General features: G+C 43.1%; 1 protein-coding gene across 3 annotated transcripts in view; it reads left to right on the top strand.

Moving 5' to 3' along the window:
- The window catches only part of MCM8 (minichromosome maintenance 8 homologous recombination repair factor), a 44,814-nt gene that overhangs the window by 25,981 nt on the left and 3,982 nt on the right, over positions 1 to 14,851 (top strand). Inside the window, exons 16-22 of one of the 3 annotated variants that reach the window (XM_082216350.1) lie at positions 445 to 654; positions 2,261 to 2,337; positions 2,768 to 2,957; positions 11,379 to 11,516; positions 12,281 to 12,410; positions 14,050 to 14,135; positions 14,367 to 14,435. In XM_082216350.1, coding sequence (XP_082072476.1) covers positions 445 to 654; positions 2,261 to 2,337; positions 2,768 to 2,957; positions 11,379 to 11,516; positions 12,281 to 12,410; positions 14,050 to 14,135; positions 14,367 to 14,435 — 900 coding nt within the window. Of the gene's footprint in view, positions 1 to 444; positions 655 to 2,260; positions 2,338 to 2,767; positions 2,958 to 4,415; positions 6,185 to 6,642; positions 7,315 to 11,378; positions 11,517 to 12,280; positions 12,411 to 14,049; positions 14,136 to 14,366; positions 14,436 to 14,851 lie in introns of those variants that run through there. The other 2 variants (XM_082216349.1, XM_082216348.1) reach the window with 2 other exon arrangements.

Below are 14,851 nucleotides of genomic sequence, written 5' to 3'. Positions count from 1 at the left end.
TTCAGGACCAGGGAGTCCTCCACACCTGCCCGCCTCCTGTCCCCCCAAAACAGTACTTCTGTCTTGTCAGGATTCAACCTCAATCTGTTAGCCGCCATCCATCCTCCAACCGCCTCCAGACACTCACACAGGACCTTCACCACCTTCACTGGTTCTGATTTAAAAGAGAGGTAGAGCTCTCAGCCATTGTGTTTGCTATGTAGCATTTGATCCTTCAAAGTGTTTTTACACGTGTTACAGCCATTCTCACAATCTACCCTCTGTTGTGAGGATCTGTGAGGCAGAGTGACTTACATGAGGTGAGAGACTTCAGCCTGGGTCTCTCAAGTTTCTCACTCCCACTCTTACCTGTGGGAGCCACAATGGTTGAAATCTGATGGCACTGTCCACTTCCACAGCTGAGCGGAATGCCATAATACCTAAAAGCGTGTTTTCAATCGTCAGGTCGTTCCGGGAGAAAATTTTGACCCAGTTCCGCACCAGCTGTTGAGGAAGTATGTTGGCTATGCCCGTCAGTACGTTCACCCCACGCTATCTCCAGAGGCTGCTCAGGTCCTCCAGGAATTCTACCTTCAACTCCGACAACAAAGCCAAAGAGCAGACAGCACACCTATCACCACACGACAGTTGGAATCGTTGATACGTCTTACAGAGGTTTCCTTTCATTTTATATTTCTTGCCGCTTGGATTTCTTGCAATAGGAAAGTTTTGCCAAGTGACAGACTGCCCAAATGCTAGTGATTTTAATGTGGGCGTTGGGAGGCAGCGCAAATATTTTCTTTTAAAAAAACCCTAATTTAAATAAATAGATGTACATTGGTACCTCAGGTTAAGTACTTAATTCGTTCGTTCTTAACCTGGAACTGTTCTTAACCTGAAGCACCACTTAAGCTAATGGGGCCTCCTGGTGCCGTGCCGCCGGAGCACGATTTCTGTTCTCATCCTGAAGCAAAGTTCTGAACCTGAAGCACTATTTCTGGGTTAGTGGCGTCTGTAACCTGAAGTGTGTATAACCTGAAGCATATGTAACCTGAGGTACCACTGTAATTCCATCAAATTGGTGGGACTGGATTTGGATCAAATGTGAGTTGCCAGATTCTTGAGATTCCAGGAGAGCAAGGAAAACTCTCACCATCTTTTTTTATTTAAAAAAACCAAACACTTCTACCATCTTTTTCTGTAAATAAAATTGAGGATACTAAAAGTTAACACTCGAAGCTACCAGCATGAGTTTGACCAAAATGTGGGAGGCAGTGGAAGACAGGAGTGCCTGGCGTGCTTTGGTCCATGGGGTCACGTAGAGTCGGACACGACTAAATGACTAAACAACAACAACAACAACATAGTTAAGAAACTGGGCTCAGCCATGTTCACTGTCTTCCGTTTCTTGAATGGCTCCCTCATACATCCCTTGTAACTTTAGCCTCAAAGTAGAGATAAAATTTAATGCCTCATGCTGGACGTTATTCCAGAAAAGATCTCGCAAACATAGAGATATTCCACTGGATATCTCACTTTTTAAATACGATTCTGCTGGTGTAACCTGGATTATCCGTTCTTTCAATATCTTGTGACTGATTCAACTTTACTTCTCTCTCCCCAATCCATTACGTTGATGCTCTAACCTGCCTTTGTTCCAAGGAAGGAGTTCAGTGATGTGCTCTTTTTAATAATTTCTTCAGCAGAAGCATTTCAGCTTGCTAAATGGAACAATCCCCATTCTTCCTCTTTAATTTTAAACTATATGAAACTGCCTTAAACTGGGTCATGCCATTGAATCCTCTAGTCCAGCATTACTTATTCCATCTGTCAGTGGTTCTCCAAGGTCTTGGCACAGGGACATTTCCCAGGTTGGTTACTTGATGTCCTTTAAGTAGAGACGCCAGGGAATAAACCTGGGGCCTTGTGTGTATGAAGCTTGTGTTCTCTGCCAGCACGGATGGAGTTCTGTTCTGTTCTGTTCTTTCCTAAATGCCACAAAATTCAGCAGCTTTGCTGAACTATATCCACATTCAAGCTGAAAGATGTAGTGTGTATTTGTCTGTATTTTTCAGCTGCTGTTGTGAACTCCTTTCACGTAGCTTTTCTGATCTGAATAAATTAGGTTGGTTATTGCAAAGGGTTATTGCTGACTAAATCCCACTTGGAGTACCCATTGAAGTCAATGGACTTAAGTTAATCAGGCCGCTATATTTCAGCAGGTCTACTTTCGAGTATGACTTGGGTAAAACCCATTTTAATTATTGTTTGTTTGTTTAAGGCACGGTCAAGGTTAGAATTAAAAGAAAAGGCCACCAAAGAAGACGCTGAAGATGTCATAGAAATAATGAAATACAGGTAGTATGCACCAGAATAAGACTCAATTTACAGCAAACCAAAGGTCTTTTGCTTTTATTTATTTCAGTGATATGTACACATTTTCCTGCAGGGAGGAGGGGATCCTCAACTGGGCTGTCCCTCCACTCACTGTACTGGGCAGGAATATGCAAACTGAGCTACTCAAATTCAGTGGCTCCAGTGTTCACAGTAGGTCCAATGTCACATTCCCCATTGGGTACAGGGAGCTGTTTTCTACACTAGAATGGAGTGAGAAGCCATGGGTGTTGGCAGGTGGGGGAGAGCTCTAATTGATCAATCCACTGGTGATTCCCTGCAGAAAATGAACAACAGCTTCAAGCTTGCTCTTAGGGTTACCTCTTCCAAAGGCACTTCTCTGCCTAATTTTACGCCTTCATTGTTTATTGATGTTTCTGTGTGTTTCTTCAAGCATGTTAGGAACTTACTCCGATGAGTTTGGGAAGTTGGATTTTGATCGTTCGCAACACGGTTCCGGAATGAGCAACAGGTCGCAAGCAAAGAGGTTTGTTTCTGCCCTTCATCGTATTGCAGAAAGAACCTACAACAGCCTTTTTGAGGTTCAGCAGCTGCGGCAGATTGCAAAGGAGGTAAACGTAAAAGTAAGTAAAAATAAAATTGTGTATTTGGAAAGGATTAAATTTGATATTGGAATTATCGGTTGAAAAAATAAGTTCCGATCCCAGCATCTGTACTTCCATGCAGTGGTGTAGCGTGGGTTGTCAGCACCCGGGGCAAGGCAAGTAATTTGCGCCCCGTAACCCGTGGATTTTAGCACTCGAGTGCGAGCGCGCCCCCCCAGATGTTGCGCCCGGCCCCCCTGCACCCCCCACGCTACGCCACTGGGGCTGGGGGCGAGCGAAGGAGCCAAGGACCCCCCCCAAAGGCTCATCAGGAATTTATTAAATTTATTATTTGCGGAGCCCCCTCCTCTCCTTGGACTGTAGGTGGAGCTCCAGATCCGGGCTTGGCGAGCGCCTCTCCTCCTCCAGGCCGGGTCCGGGGGCTTCCAGCCGTGCTCCGTCCTCGCCCCCCCCCAGACTTGCGCTGAGAGCCGGAGCCAGCGGCGCCCCCTTCTGCCGGGAGACCCTCACCCGCCCGCCGGCTTCCTCTCAGAGGGTTTTGGGGAGCGCAGGGCGCGGCGAGGACCCTCGGAGCTCTCCTCCCTCCCAGTCAGCAGAAGCAGCCGCCGTCTGTGGCTGGGCCGAGGGGATGGCGTTGGCGTCGGGGTGCGGAGGCTGCCCGTGCCCGGCCAGGCGTCGGTGGCAGTGTCGGCGCTGCTGCAGCGGCTGCTCCTCATGCAAGCAGTGAGTGGAGCGCAGCCACAGCGGCGGCGGGGGGGCGCGCGCGCTAGGGCGCAAGGCTGGCGGTGGCGGCGGGGAGCCCGGCGGAGGAAGGAACTTGTCCCTTCCCTCTGGACTCGCGCCCCCCCAGATGTTGCGCCCGGTGCGGCCGGCACCTCTGGCACCCCCCACGCTACGCCACTGCTTCCATGGTTCAGAGGACTTTAATCATATTGCTCCAGCTCTGATGGCTGAACTTTGCCTATGCATTTAGAAATTGTATTTGAGATTGGTTGCCCTACTAATATATCATCTAGCATCAGCGCCACAAACTTTGTTGTTACTGAAACTTGCCTTTCTTCTTTAACAGCCTGACATCTGTGAACTATCTTGAAGTGTGTTGCAATTTCTGCAGATTTTATTTTTTTCTGCAGTATTTTGCTGTGTGAACACTGACAATTGTATAGATAACTTAGGACAGTCAGAGGGAGTTGTGCCCTGCTGCACTTTAACTAGAGAATGACTAGAAAATGATCTCTTAAAAAAAATAAACAAGGTGCTCCTTCAGATGAAGGCTTGTATTAGCTTAGGTGAATTTTTGATCCTTCTACCCTTTCACATAGCAGATACTTGTGTCACAAATTGTTTTTGAAATTCCCTTCTGGATGAAAAATATTTAAATAGTTTAAATATCAACTTCTTGTGAGGAAAGAGGCTTATAGCATAATGTGTAGTGTTTTGTCTCTCCAGATAATAAACTTTGTGTGATTCTTCCAGGTAGCTGACTTTGAAAACTTCATTGGCTCTTTAAATGATCAAGGTTATTTCTTGAAAAAAGGTCCAAGGCTGTATCAGCTTCAAACTATGTGAAGGAATTCAGCAACCAAAGTAACTGAGTTTTTGGAAGAGGATCAGTAGAACACAACACAATACTCTGTTAAGGCTACCAAGGCTTAAATGAAAGACCTTTTAAAAAAATCAGTACTTTGTTACACCAGGTGGTACAAAATATGTGAGAAACCTGCTCAGATAGGTTATTATCATAATGGAGAAAATGACTTCAGCTGCCATTTCAAAGTCATGTAAATAAGTAAAACTTAAACAAGAAGTGAAACTTATGCATTGTTTTAAGATCCCACCTTCAAATGGCACTGCAAGAATGTTAATCCAACATGTTTAATTGCAACTGCAATGATTAAAAATCCTTAGCATATTCTCATGTTGCATTGGCTCTATGCAGACAAGCAGAAACATACACGTGTGTTTTGTGTTCACAAAAGGCTTCCTTTTGGTTTATGTGTGGTAGTTTTCAGAGCTGAGTTGTGCTGCTGGTCTGCTTGCTGTTAGATCTTGTGTTCCCCACTCGTTCCTTTCGCTGTTTTGCATGTCGGTTGAAAAGGCTTCCTTTTCAGTTTTTATCTCAGTTCGAACTGTAGCTCACTGATTCAGACACGACAGCAAACTGGTTACCAATAAACAGGAGGTGGACATAGAAGCCATATGTGAGAAGGGAATATGAAAGTGTGTAACTCATTCATGATTCTTGTATGAGTGATTGCCTTTTAAAATGTTCATTTTGAAAACTTGGGCACACTAGTAGTGAATTGATATTTTGTTTAAATACAACAACTGATGCACTCAGTAATTATATTGGGTTGCATCCAACCAAGGTAGGCTTGGGTTAGATTCATTGGATTTAAAGTTAGTCATGTCCATTCATTTCAATGGATCTATTCTAAGTGTAGCTAATATTGGATGCAACCCATAATATTTAGCATGGTTTAAAAAAAGGGAGAGAAAGTGTGTCAAGTGAAGGAAACGTGATTTTGAAATAGTTCTATATTGTATTGAAATTATCCTTGGCTCATAGCCAGTTTCAAAGGCAGGTTTTGAAGATTGTAAGACCACTTACAATCAACCATAGGCTTGGGAATAGTGGAGAAATTTCCAGCACAGGGCACTAATTCTGTTTTAGAATGCTATTATTTTTCCATTACATTTGTATGGAAGAGGAAGGTATCAACTGTGATGTACACCCATGAATGTATTGAATTTGCTTATGGGTAGAATAGGAACACTTTGTGCCGTTCCCCAAGTTGTGCCTACCTGTTGCTGGTTAGGTGGAAGAGGAGGGTTGGGTCTTGCATGATCGTTTGGGAATAGTAGACCATTGCTGTTCAAGTGAATCACAGCCTGAACTAAGGCGGCTCACAACAACAGCATTGCCACCATACATACAGTAAAAAGTTAAGGGATGCATGGTTGGGTTAAAGCTGCAGCCCTTGTCTTCAAAGGTTTAAGATTACTCATGTAGACAGTCTTGAAGCCTTTGAATTGATCAGGTACTTTTGCTGCGTCCTTAGAAGTATCTTAAATTCAGAAAGAAACCAAACTGCTGACATTTTAAAATTATGGACAGAGTCAACACCTCCCTCCACAACCTGCTGTTACGTTCATCTATTTATTGTGTGCAATAAAGCTATTCTGTTTTGTTTTAACCATTCGTTTATTGCTTTCTGTGAATAAAGCTATTTTTTAAAGGAAAACACTGTTACAATTTTTTGTTCAATGGTTTGAGTAAAAAGGTAAAGGGACCCCTGACCATTAGGTCCAGTCATGACCAATTCTGGGGTTGCGGCACTCATCTCATTTTATTGGCCAAGGGAGCTGGCGTACAGCTTCTGGGTCATGTGGCCAGCAGGACTAAGCCGCTTCTGGCGAACCAGAGCAGCGCACGGAAACGTCGTTTACCTTCCTACCGGAGCGGTACCTATTTATCTGCTTGCACTTTGACGTGCTTTCGAACTGCTAGGAGCTGGGACCAAACAACGGGAGCTCACCCCGTTGCGGGGATTTGAACCGCCGACCTTCTGATCGGCAAGTCCTAGGCTCTGTGGTTTAACCCACAGCGCCACCCATGTTTTGAGTACAATAAAGCTATTTTTAAAAACTCAAACCATTTATTGCTTTGATTAAATAGTCATTTATTGGTTTGCATGCCACAAAGCTATTTTTTATCATGGCTTCCATTTTAGGCGTTAAGCTCTGGATACCTAAAAAAACAACAACACCCCACCAGCTGGCTTGGCGACCGGAAAAACGTCAAAACAGCGCGCTCCCCCGCACAGGCTGCGTCCTGACGTTCTCCCACGTGCTGCGACGCTCCGTCTCCCAAGCAACGTCACCGCAGGTAGGGAGCTTCGCCGTAAAGCGCGGCGCTGTCGCGAAAGGCAACGTAAAGCGCCGCTCTGAGGCGAAAGGCCCGGCCCGGCCTAAGTTGAATGGCGGGCGAGGAGGAGGCGGCGGCGGCCGGCGGTGGGGGCAGCAGCCGGGGAGGAGGAGCCGCCGCTGCCGCCCCTCAGCGTCGTCGCCGTGGTTCTCCTCTGCGCGGGCGGAGAGGCCAGCCATGTTGCCCGCGGCCTGGCTGGCCAAGGGCGGCGCCTGCGGCTGGCGGTTCCTGAGGGGCGCCAACCCCGCCAGGGAGCGCCGGGGACTCCTCTCCCGGGCGCCGCTCGCCGCCGCCGCCGCCTCCCCTCACCGCCTGCTGCGCCCCACGGGCTCCCGGCAGCAGCAGCTGCTGGCCTGGGCTTGGCCGCGACGCGGGGTCGGAGGGCCGGCGGGGAACCCGGAGCGCGGCGCCGGGAAAGCCAGGCCTCCCCGCGGATACGCCGAACTGGTAAGGGGAGAGGCGCGCGCCCCCCACCCCGTCGCCGAAGCAGGCGGCCTGGGGCTTCGCGGCCACTCGAGGCCCCGGATGCGGCCCATAGCGCCTCCACAGCAACAAGAGGGTCAAGGGGGCGGTCGCGGGGAACACGCACAAAAAAACACACACCGCCCCCACAAACCGAATTTCTGGCACTTGGCAAACCCGAGGAAGGTTTCGCCCTGGTTTCACCACGTTCAAAAAAGGTTTCGATGGTGTTTTATGTGTTTGGTGATATACTGTTTAAAACTTCTAATAAATATTTTATGGGAAAAAAAAAGGTTTCGGAGGGGTTTTTTCCTCCCTCCATATGTGAGGACTGGAAAAAGTTTAAGGACTATTTGCAAAAACACTGTAAATTGTATGAATGCTAAGATGATGCAGGATAGAAAATAACCTGACACGCAGTAACTTTAGTTGAAAGGGGTATGAAAATGAGGGATATATAAGAACAAGGTGAAACTTTATTTAATATTATACCAAATTTAGATATTCAAGTATGTGAAAATAGAAATGAAAATGGAGACATAATATTTGAAAACTACAAAGTAAGAGTTGAAAGAAGGTGAAGCATTGCTGAATGTACTTGATAATCGGGAATGCAGATAAGGGAGATGCGAGGAAGTCCCAAAAGAAGGTTATGGAAATATGGTTGTTGTTTTTTTGGAAATTAATTATGTTGTATTTTTATTTATTGTATGTCAACCTTTTGTTGTTTTTTCTTCTGTTTGTCTTTTGTTGGTGATGGTGTTTTATGTGTTTGGTGATATACTGTTTAAAACTTCTAATAAATATTTTATGGGGGGAAAAAACAAAAAGGTTTTGGAGGGGTTTTTGTGTTTTTGCTTTCCTCCCTCCATATGTGAAAGGGCATTTAATTTAGCGCGTGGATCGAATGGGTCCGTTGGGTTCCCTGCGATGGTTAGAAGATTAGGAGATCCCCAATTTTTTTACATTGGGGGAAGTAGCCTGTAGGGCTCAAGGAGGGTCGGGGCTGGACTACTTCTGCAGGAATGTTCTTGAATATTGAAAGAGTTGCTACCTTTGTATGGACTCCTCTCCTTGACCTGCTAATTGTCTGTGGCCTGGGAAGGTTTTTTTTTTATAGGTCCAGGATATCGGATACAGCAGACCCTCCCAAGTGTCCCTATTTTATAGGGACGGCCTTGATTTACAGAAGCCGTCCCGCTTTCTGATTTGATCCCGAAATGTTCCACTTTTCCTTAGGCTGTCCCTATTTTCACTGGAGAAATGTTGGAGGGTATGGCGTTATCTGATCCCCGAGCCGTCTGAAGGCAATCCTGTATAGGGAAATGTGTGGTTTTTTCCTTTTTTAAAAAACAGATATAACATATAAAACATACAAAAGAGAGAACATTACAATACTAAGAGAGAGAAAACAAAAGAAAAAACAAAAATAAAAACACATTCCTTCTGAAGTTCATTTTAAATTCCATTATTAACTGACTTCCTCAAATCCCCCCTAACTGAATTTCATTGTATCAACTTGTAACAGTTCTCCAAAATCATCTTTCTACTACAATTTACTCCTTCAATTTACTTTCTTCATCTTTTTTTCTTATTGACTTAAATCCATATTACAATACAGTGGTACCTCGGGTTACATACGCTTCAGGTTACAGACTCCGCTAACTCAGAAATAGTGTTTCAGGTTAAGAATTTTGCTTCAGGATGAGAACAGAAATCGTGCTCCAGCAGCGCGGCAGCAGCAGGAGGCCTCATTAGCTAAAGTGGTGCTTCAGGTTAAGAACAGGTTCTGGTTAAGAACAGACATCTGGAACGAATTAAGTACTTAACCCAAGGTACCACTGTACAAAATTCTTATTCTAATCCTAGGCCTATTTGATACTTTCAAGTACCTTCTAATTATCTTATATTTAGGGAAGTGGTTTTTTAATGTTTTTTAATATTTTTATATACAGTGGTACCTCGGGTTACATACGCTTCAGGTTACAGACTCCAGTAAGTGAGAAATAGTACCTCGGGTTAAGAACTTTGCTTCAGGATGAGAACAGAAATTGTGCTCCAGCAGTAGCAGGAGGCCTCATTAGCTAAAGTGGTCTCCAGGTTAAGAACAGTTTCAGGTTAAGAATGGACCTCCGGAACAAATTAAGTACTTAACCTGAGGTACTACTGTATGCTGGAAGCTGCCCAGAGTAGCTGGGGCAACCCAGTAAGATGTGTGGGGTAGAAATAGAATTATCATTCTGGGATGGGACATCCCTATTTTCATTGGAGAAATATTGGCGGGTATGCAAACACACAGGCTTGTATACAGCCCGCCTGCTTCAGTAAGAGCTTGGCTTCCCTTTCTCTCGTGTACCAGTCTCACTGTAGTGATGAGTGAAAACGTCTTTCCCACTGACCTTAGAGAAACTCCTTCTCCTTACTATTTTGGGCACACTCCAGGATCTCCTCATTGGCAAATTCTAATAATGTGTTCTGCAGTGTTTGTCCTGGACTTGTTTCCACCTGTGCTTGAAATGATTTCCTTTGTAGGTCTGCCAGATTGCCTGATGGAGACTGACATCAGTGGTACCAAGTGTTCCCTTTGCAATCTGGTGCAGATCCACAGAGAAAGTGGTTCAAACTACTCCATAATCATGTCAGGTTCCAACCCCATGTGATTAAGAACTCTTGCAATTGTTAAGTTTGTTTCCTGCTTGGCAGGGGGTTGGACTCGATGGCCCTTGTGGTCTCTTCCAACTCTATGATTCTATGATTCTAAGTTTGGAAAGTTTTATGCTTAGCTTTCCATATACAGTGGTACCTCGGGTTAAGAACTAAATTCATTCCGGAGGTCTGTTCTTAACCTGAAACTGTTCTTAACCTGAAGCACCACTTTAGTTAATGGGGCCTCCTGCTGCTGCTGCGCCACTGGAGCACAATTTCTGTTCTCATCCTGATGCAAAGTTCTTAACCCGAGGTAATATTTCTGGGTTAGTGGAGTCTGTAACCTGAAGCGTATGTAACCCGAGGTACCACTGTATAAGCTTATACTTGCTTGTGGAGATGGAAGAAAGAAGCAGCTGCTTCAGTGGGGAAAAAAAGCATTTTGAGATCTTAAAAATGGCTGTTGATACCTTCTTTATTTCCCCATTTCAAATATTCAGAAATTATATTATTATGGATATAGGCCATTCATGTTTATTGGAAGACTTATTCATGTGCAGGACCTTGTTTCCATATGGAGAATTGAAATATACCAATGGAGTGAAAAAGTAGAAGTGTTAATGCCTGCCTGCAATTACAGGCTGTCCAGTGACGTAGTGATGTGTAAACATCAACTCAGCAGTTTCTTTACAAACTGCTATGCACATATGTGGTTGCAGATGCCTGTTTCAAACGTACATAGAATCATAGAGTTGGAAGGAAACCCAAAGGTAATCTAGCCCAATCCCCCGCAATTCAGGAATCCCAGCTAAAAAATCCCTGACACGCTGGCCGTCCAACCTCTGTTTAAAAAAATCTCCAGTGAAGGAGAGTACATTAGTGACCACTGTGTTTAAGTAGTAGCTTGAACATAAGAAGACATCATAGATCACTACAGAAAACTTCCTTTCTTCCAGCCTGCTACTTTCAGTGGAGCCAATTCATACATTCCGTTTTGAATTAGAAAGAAAGCAGTGTGCGAATTGGCTCTGAATTGTCATTCTTTACATGGGGATTTGTTTATTTGAAAATATTTTTATGTCAAAACATCACTTCAGATTCTAAACTGGGAAGACTTTCTCTAGGGCAATATTTTCACATGTGTATACTACAGTCCTAGCCATGTCTACCTATAAGTAAGTCCTTTTGTTTCAGCACAGCTTACTTCCAGGTTAGCAGGGTTAGGACTGGAGTCTTAGCCACCTGAATGTGTTTTCCCATTTTTTGGGGGTATTGTTTATGTGTAGCCTTTCCTCGCCTGCTTTTCATTCTAAAAGCTAAAATCAATACCCAAGCAGACTGAGTTGAGGTAATGTGTATTTGATTTTTAATAAGCTTACTTCCTGTTATTTTGTTCTTTCCAGTATGAAAACCCTTGGACAATTCCTAATTTACTCTCAATGGCAAGGATTGGTCTGGCACCGGTTTTGGGCTACTTGATTGTTGAAGAAAATTTCAATATTGCATTGGGTGTATTTACTCTGGCTGGAATAACAGATTTGGTAAGTTTTAGCATACCATTTTGAAACGTTTTACAGAAGAAATGAGAATGTCTTTAGGTTTAGTTTTTGTACATCTTTTTATTTTATAGGAATAATATGATTCAATAGGTAGAGAGAGAATTTTCCATTCTTTTCGTTTGCAGCTTAAGATAAGAGACTGGCTATGTTGAAACCAACTTTTTACAATTTTCTTGACTGTGTGCTTCTAATCTCTACTTGGGTTTTGTTTTTTTAAGCATGACTTTAACAAACAAACCATTTCTCTAAGAATAAATGCTTGTGTCATTGTACTTGGCCATTATTATCATTTCATTCTCTCGCTCCTCCTCCCCAACCCCTGGTTTATGTTTTTCTTTTCTAACCAATACTAAATATTTCATAGCTACTGAGTATGCTCAGCTCAATATATATATTTGCTATTTCTGCAAGCCTTGGGTACCTCCTGTTGTGCTAATAGTCTCCTATTGTTTCTCAGTAGCCCCATTTTGATTCCATTCCTGCCAGCCCTCACCACCCAAGTCCTGTCTGAACATGCCTGTACTAATCTTCCCGAAATAAGGAGACTTTCAAAAGTAGTTTGTGATATGGCATGCTGCCATGCTCAGATGTCTGCTGTTCAAAGGGTTGAGGGGAGTCAGAAATCTCACTTGGCATGTCTTGGCCTATGGGCACTCCTGAATAAGCTCTTTCAATTCTGGCCAAGGTTAATAGTACCATTAAAAGAGTTACATTGTCTTAGCTGTCTGTTCAACTTGCATTTTCAGTTGGATGGCTTTATTGCACGAAATTGGGCCAACCAAAAATCTGCTTTGGGAAGTGCCCTGGACCCTCTGGCTGATAAAGTTCTCATCAGCGTCCTGTACATTAGCCTGACTTGTGCAAATCTTATTCCAGGTAAGCAGATGAATTTTGTTGTTGAATGGCTTGAATAGTTAATCACTTTAATTCTATAGGGCAATATCCAAAAAACGCATTCTGTCAGTACAAGGCTAGCCACTTGTGCAATATAATTTCCCCCTTCCCCTTCCCAAACCTGCTCCAGGGGTTTGGGGAACCCCCTGAACAGATTTGGAGGGAATTACATTGCACAAGCTGATGGAGCAAGTTATCTGGAGACCACCCATAGCTTCCCAGCTTGCCCTCACAATATAGTATCCAGACAGTGTGATGACATGGTTCACATTAATCACCCACCTGCAGAGCAGTGTATTAAGACTTATGTTGAAAAGTAAGTATAGTTAATCCATGTCCTTCCTTGAAGTCACTTACTGAATTCATATTCGTAGAGAGTGGTGGCTTTAAATGATAATTGGTATTCCTTCATGAATTCTGTTGCATTTGTTTGCTTCTGAGATTTCTGTCCTACCTTTCTAGAATGCAAGTTAGAAATATTTACAAAAACAGTACCTAACCAAAATGAAAAACACACCAAAAGATACAGTTAAAAGCACCAGCAGACACACATTTTATCTATAAGTTTTATTAAATTTTCTGTTTTACACAACCTTAAAATATCAATGACGTTCATTTTGCATAACAATATAAACTAAAACTTTCAGTATTCCATTATTACATCCATCAAAACTTATTTACATTGTTGAATTTATCTTAATGCTGCCAACGTTTTCAAGTGTACACAATTTCCCCCATATAATCAATAAACATTTTCCAATCTTCTTTAAACATATGTTCTTCTTGTTCTTTTATTCTATATGTTAGGTCTGCAAGCTGCGCATATTCCATCAGTTTAAGTTGCCATTCTTCTTTACTTGGGACATCACTCATTTTCCATTTTTGGGCTAACAAAACACGGGCCGCAGTAGTGGCATATATAAATAAGGTTATTTACGTATGCAAACACACATTTTAAAACAGTATCCTAAAAAATGCCAAGAAAAAGCCTCCATTAACAATGGATCTGAATGAGAATTTGATTGCTGTATAGATATTAACCACTGGGTTTTGGTACTAGTCAAGACATTACTTAAGGAAAATGTATGTTTTTTATGGTTTTATTTAAAAAATAATTGACTTTTATTCACTTTACAGTTGTACTTTTATAGCAGCCAGTGCATATTAAACAATGGGTCTTTGTATTCCCTACCTGACCTCAAGATGCTGTGTTTTAAATGTGTGGCATTCAATAGGTGGACAGCAAACTAAATGCCCTAAATTTAGACTAAATAAAAGAAAGCAAATTATTTTTAAAAATTACTTTATGTGCTGATGGGTCTTTGGATGCTATACAGTGGTACCTCGGGTTACAAACGCTTCGTGTTACGAACTCTGCTAACCAGGAAGTAGTTGCTCCGGGTTGCGAACTTTGCCCCAGGATGACAACGGAAATCGCACGGCGGCAGGAGGCCCCATTAGTGAAAGCGTGCCTCAGGTTAAGAATGGTTTCGGGTTAAGAACGGACTTCCGGAACAAATTAAGTTCGTAACCCGAAGTACCACTGTACACTTGTATGTATTAGGATTTGAACTGCCTTTCTGCATGCTTATGTTAACAAATATCATGGGTTTTTTTCCAGTTCCTCTTACATCTATGATCATTTTAAGGGACATTGCATTAATTGCTGCTGTTTTTTACGTGCGATACAGAACTCTTCCTGCACCAGTAAGTATGCAGATGTTTGTTTTGACTTTAAATCAGTCACACCTTATTTGTACCAAAGGGGGTGGGATATAAATAGTAAAATGACTTTTTAAATGATTGTATTATTAAATATGAAGATGGAAAATGATCGTGTTGCCTTTCTAAATGCCTTAGTTGGTTCTTACTAGCTCACGTGCTTATTAGACTTTTCTCCTCAATAGTATTACAAATCAAACTTTCTGTCTTCCACAGAGAACACTTAGTAGATACTTCAATCCATGTTATGCCACTGCTCAGTTAAAGCCAACATTTATCAGCAAGGTAAGAGCAATTGTACATCTTGCTATTCATTTGATACCTAGTCTATGTCACCATGCAGCACAGTTGGGTATGGATGTTTTTGTACTACAGTAGTGCCCCGCAAGACGAATGCCTCGCAAGACGAAAAACTCGCTAGACGAAAGGGTTTTCCGTTTTTTGAGTCATTCCGCAAGACGAATTTCCCTATGGGCTTGCTTCGCAAGATGAAACGTCTTGTGAGTTTGTTTCCTTTTTCTTAAAGCCGCTAAGCCGTTAATAGCCGCTAAGCCGCTAATAGCCGTGCTTCGCAAGACGAAAAAACCGCAAGACGAAGAGACTCGCGGAACGGATTAATTTCGTCTTGCGAGGCACCACTGTATTCTCTACCATCAGCAAGCCCCAGTGAAAGTATGAGAGAGGATTTGGGTGAGGGCTCC

Source organism: Podarcis vaucheri (assembly GCF_965113315.1).
Source record: "Podarcis vaucheri genome assembly, chromosome: 3".
NCBI classification, from domain to species: Eukaryota; Metazoa; Chordata; class Lepidosauria; order Squamata; family Lacertidae; genus Podarcis; species Podarcis vaucheri.
Note: the sequence above shows the minus strand (reverse complement) of the source record. Positions and strands in the feature narration are given on the sequence as shown.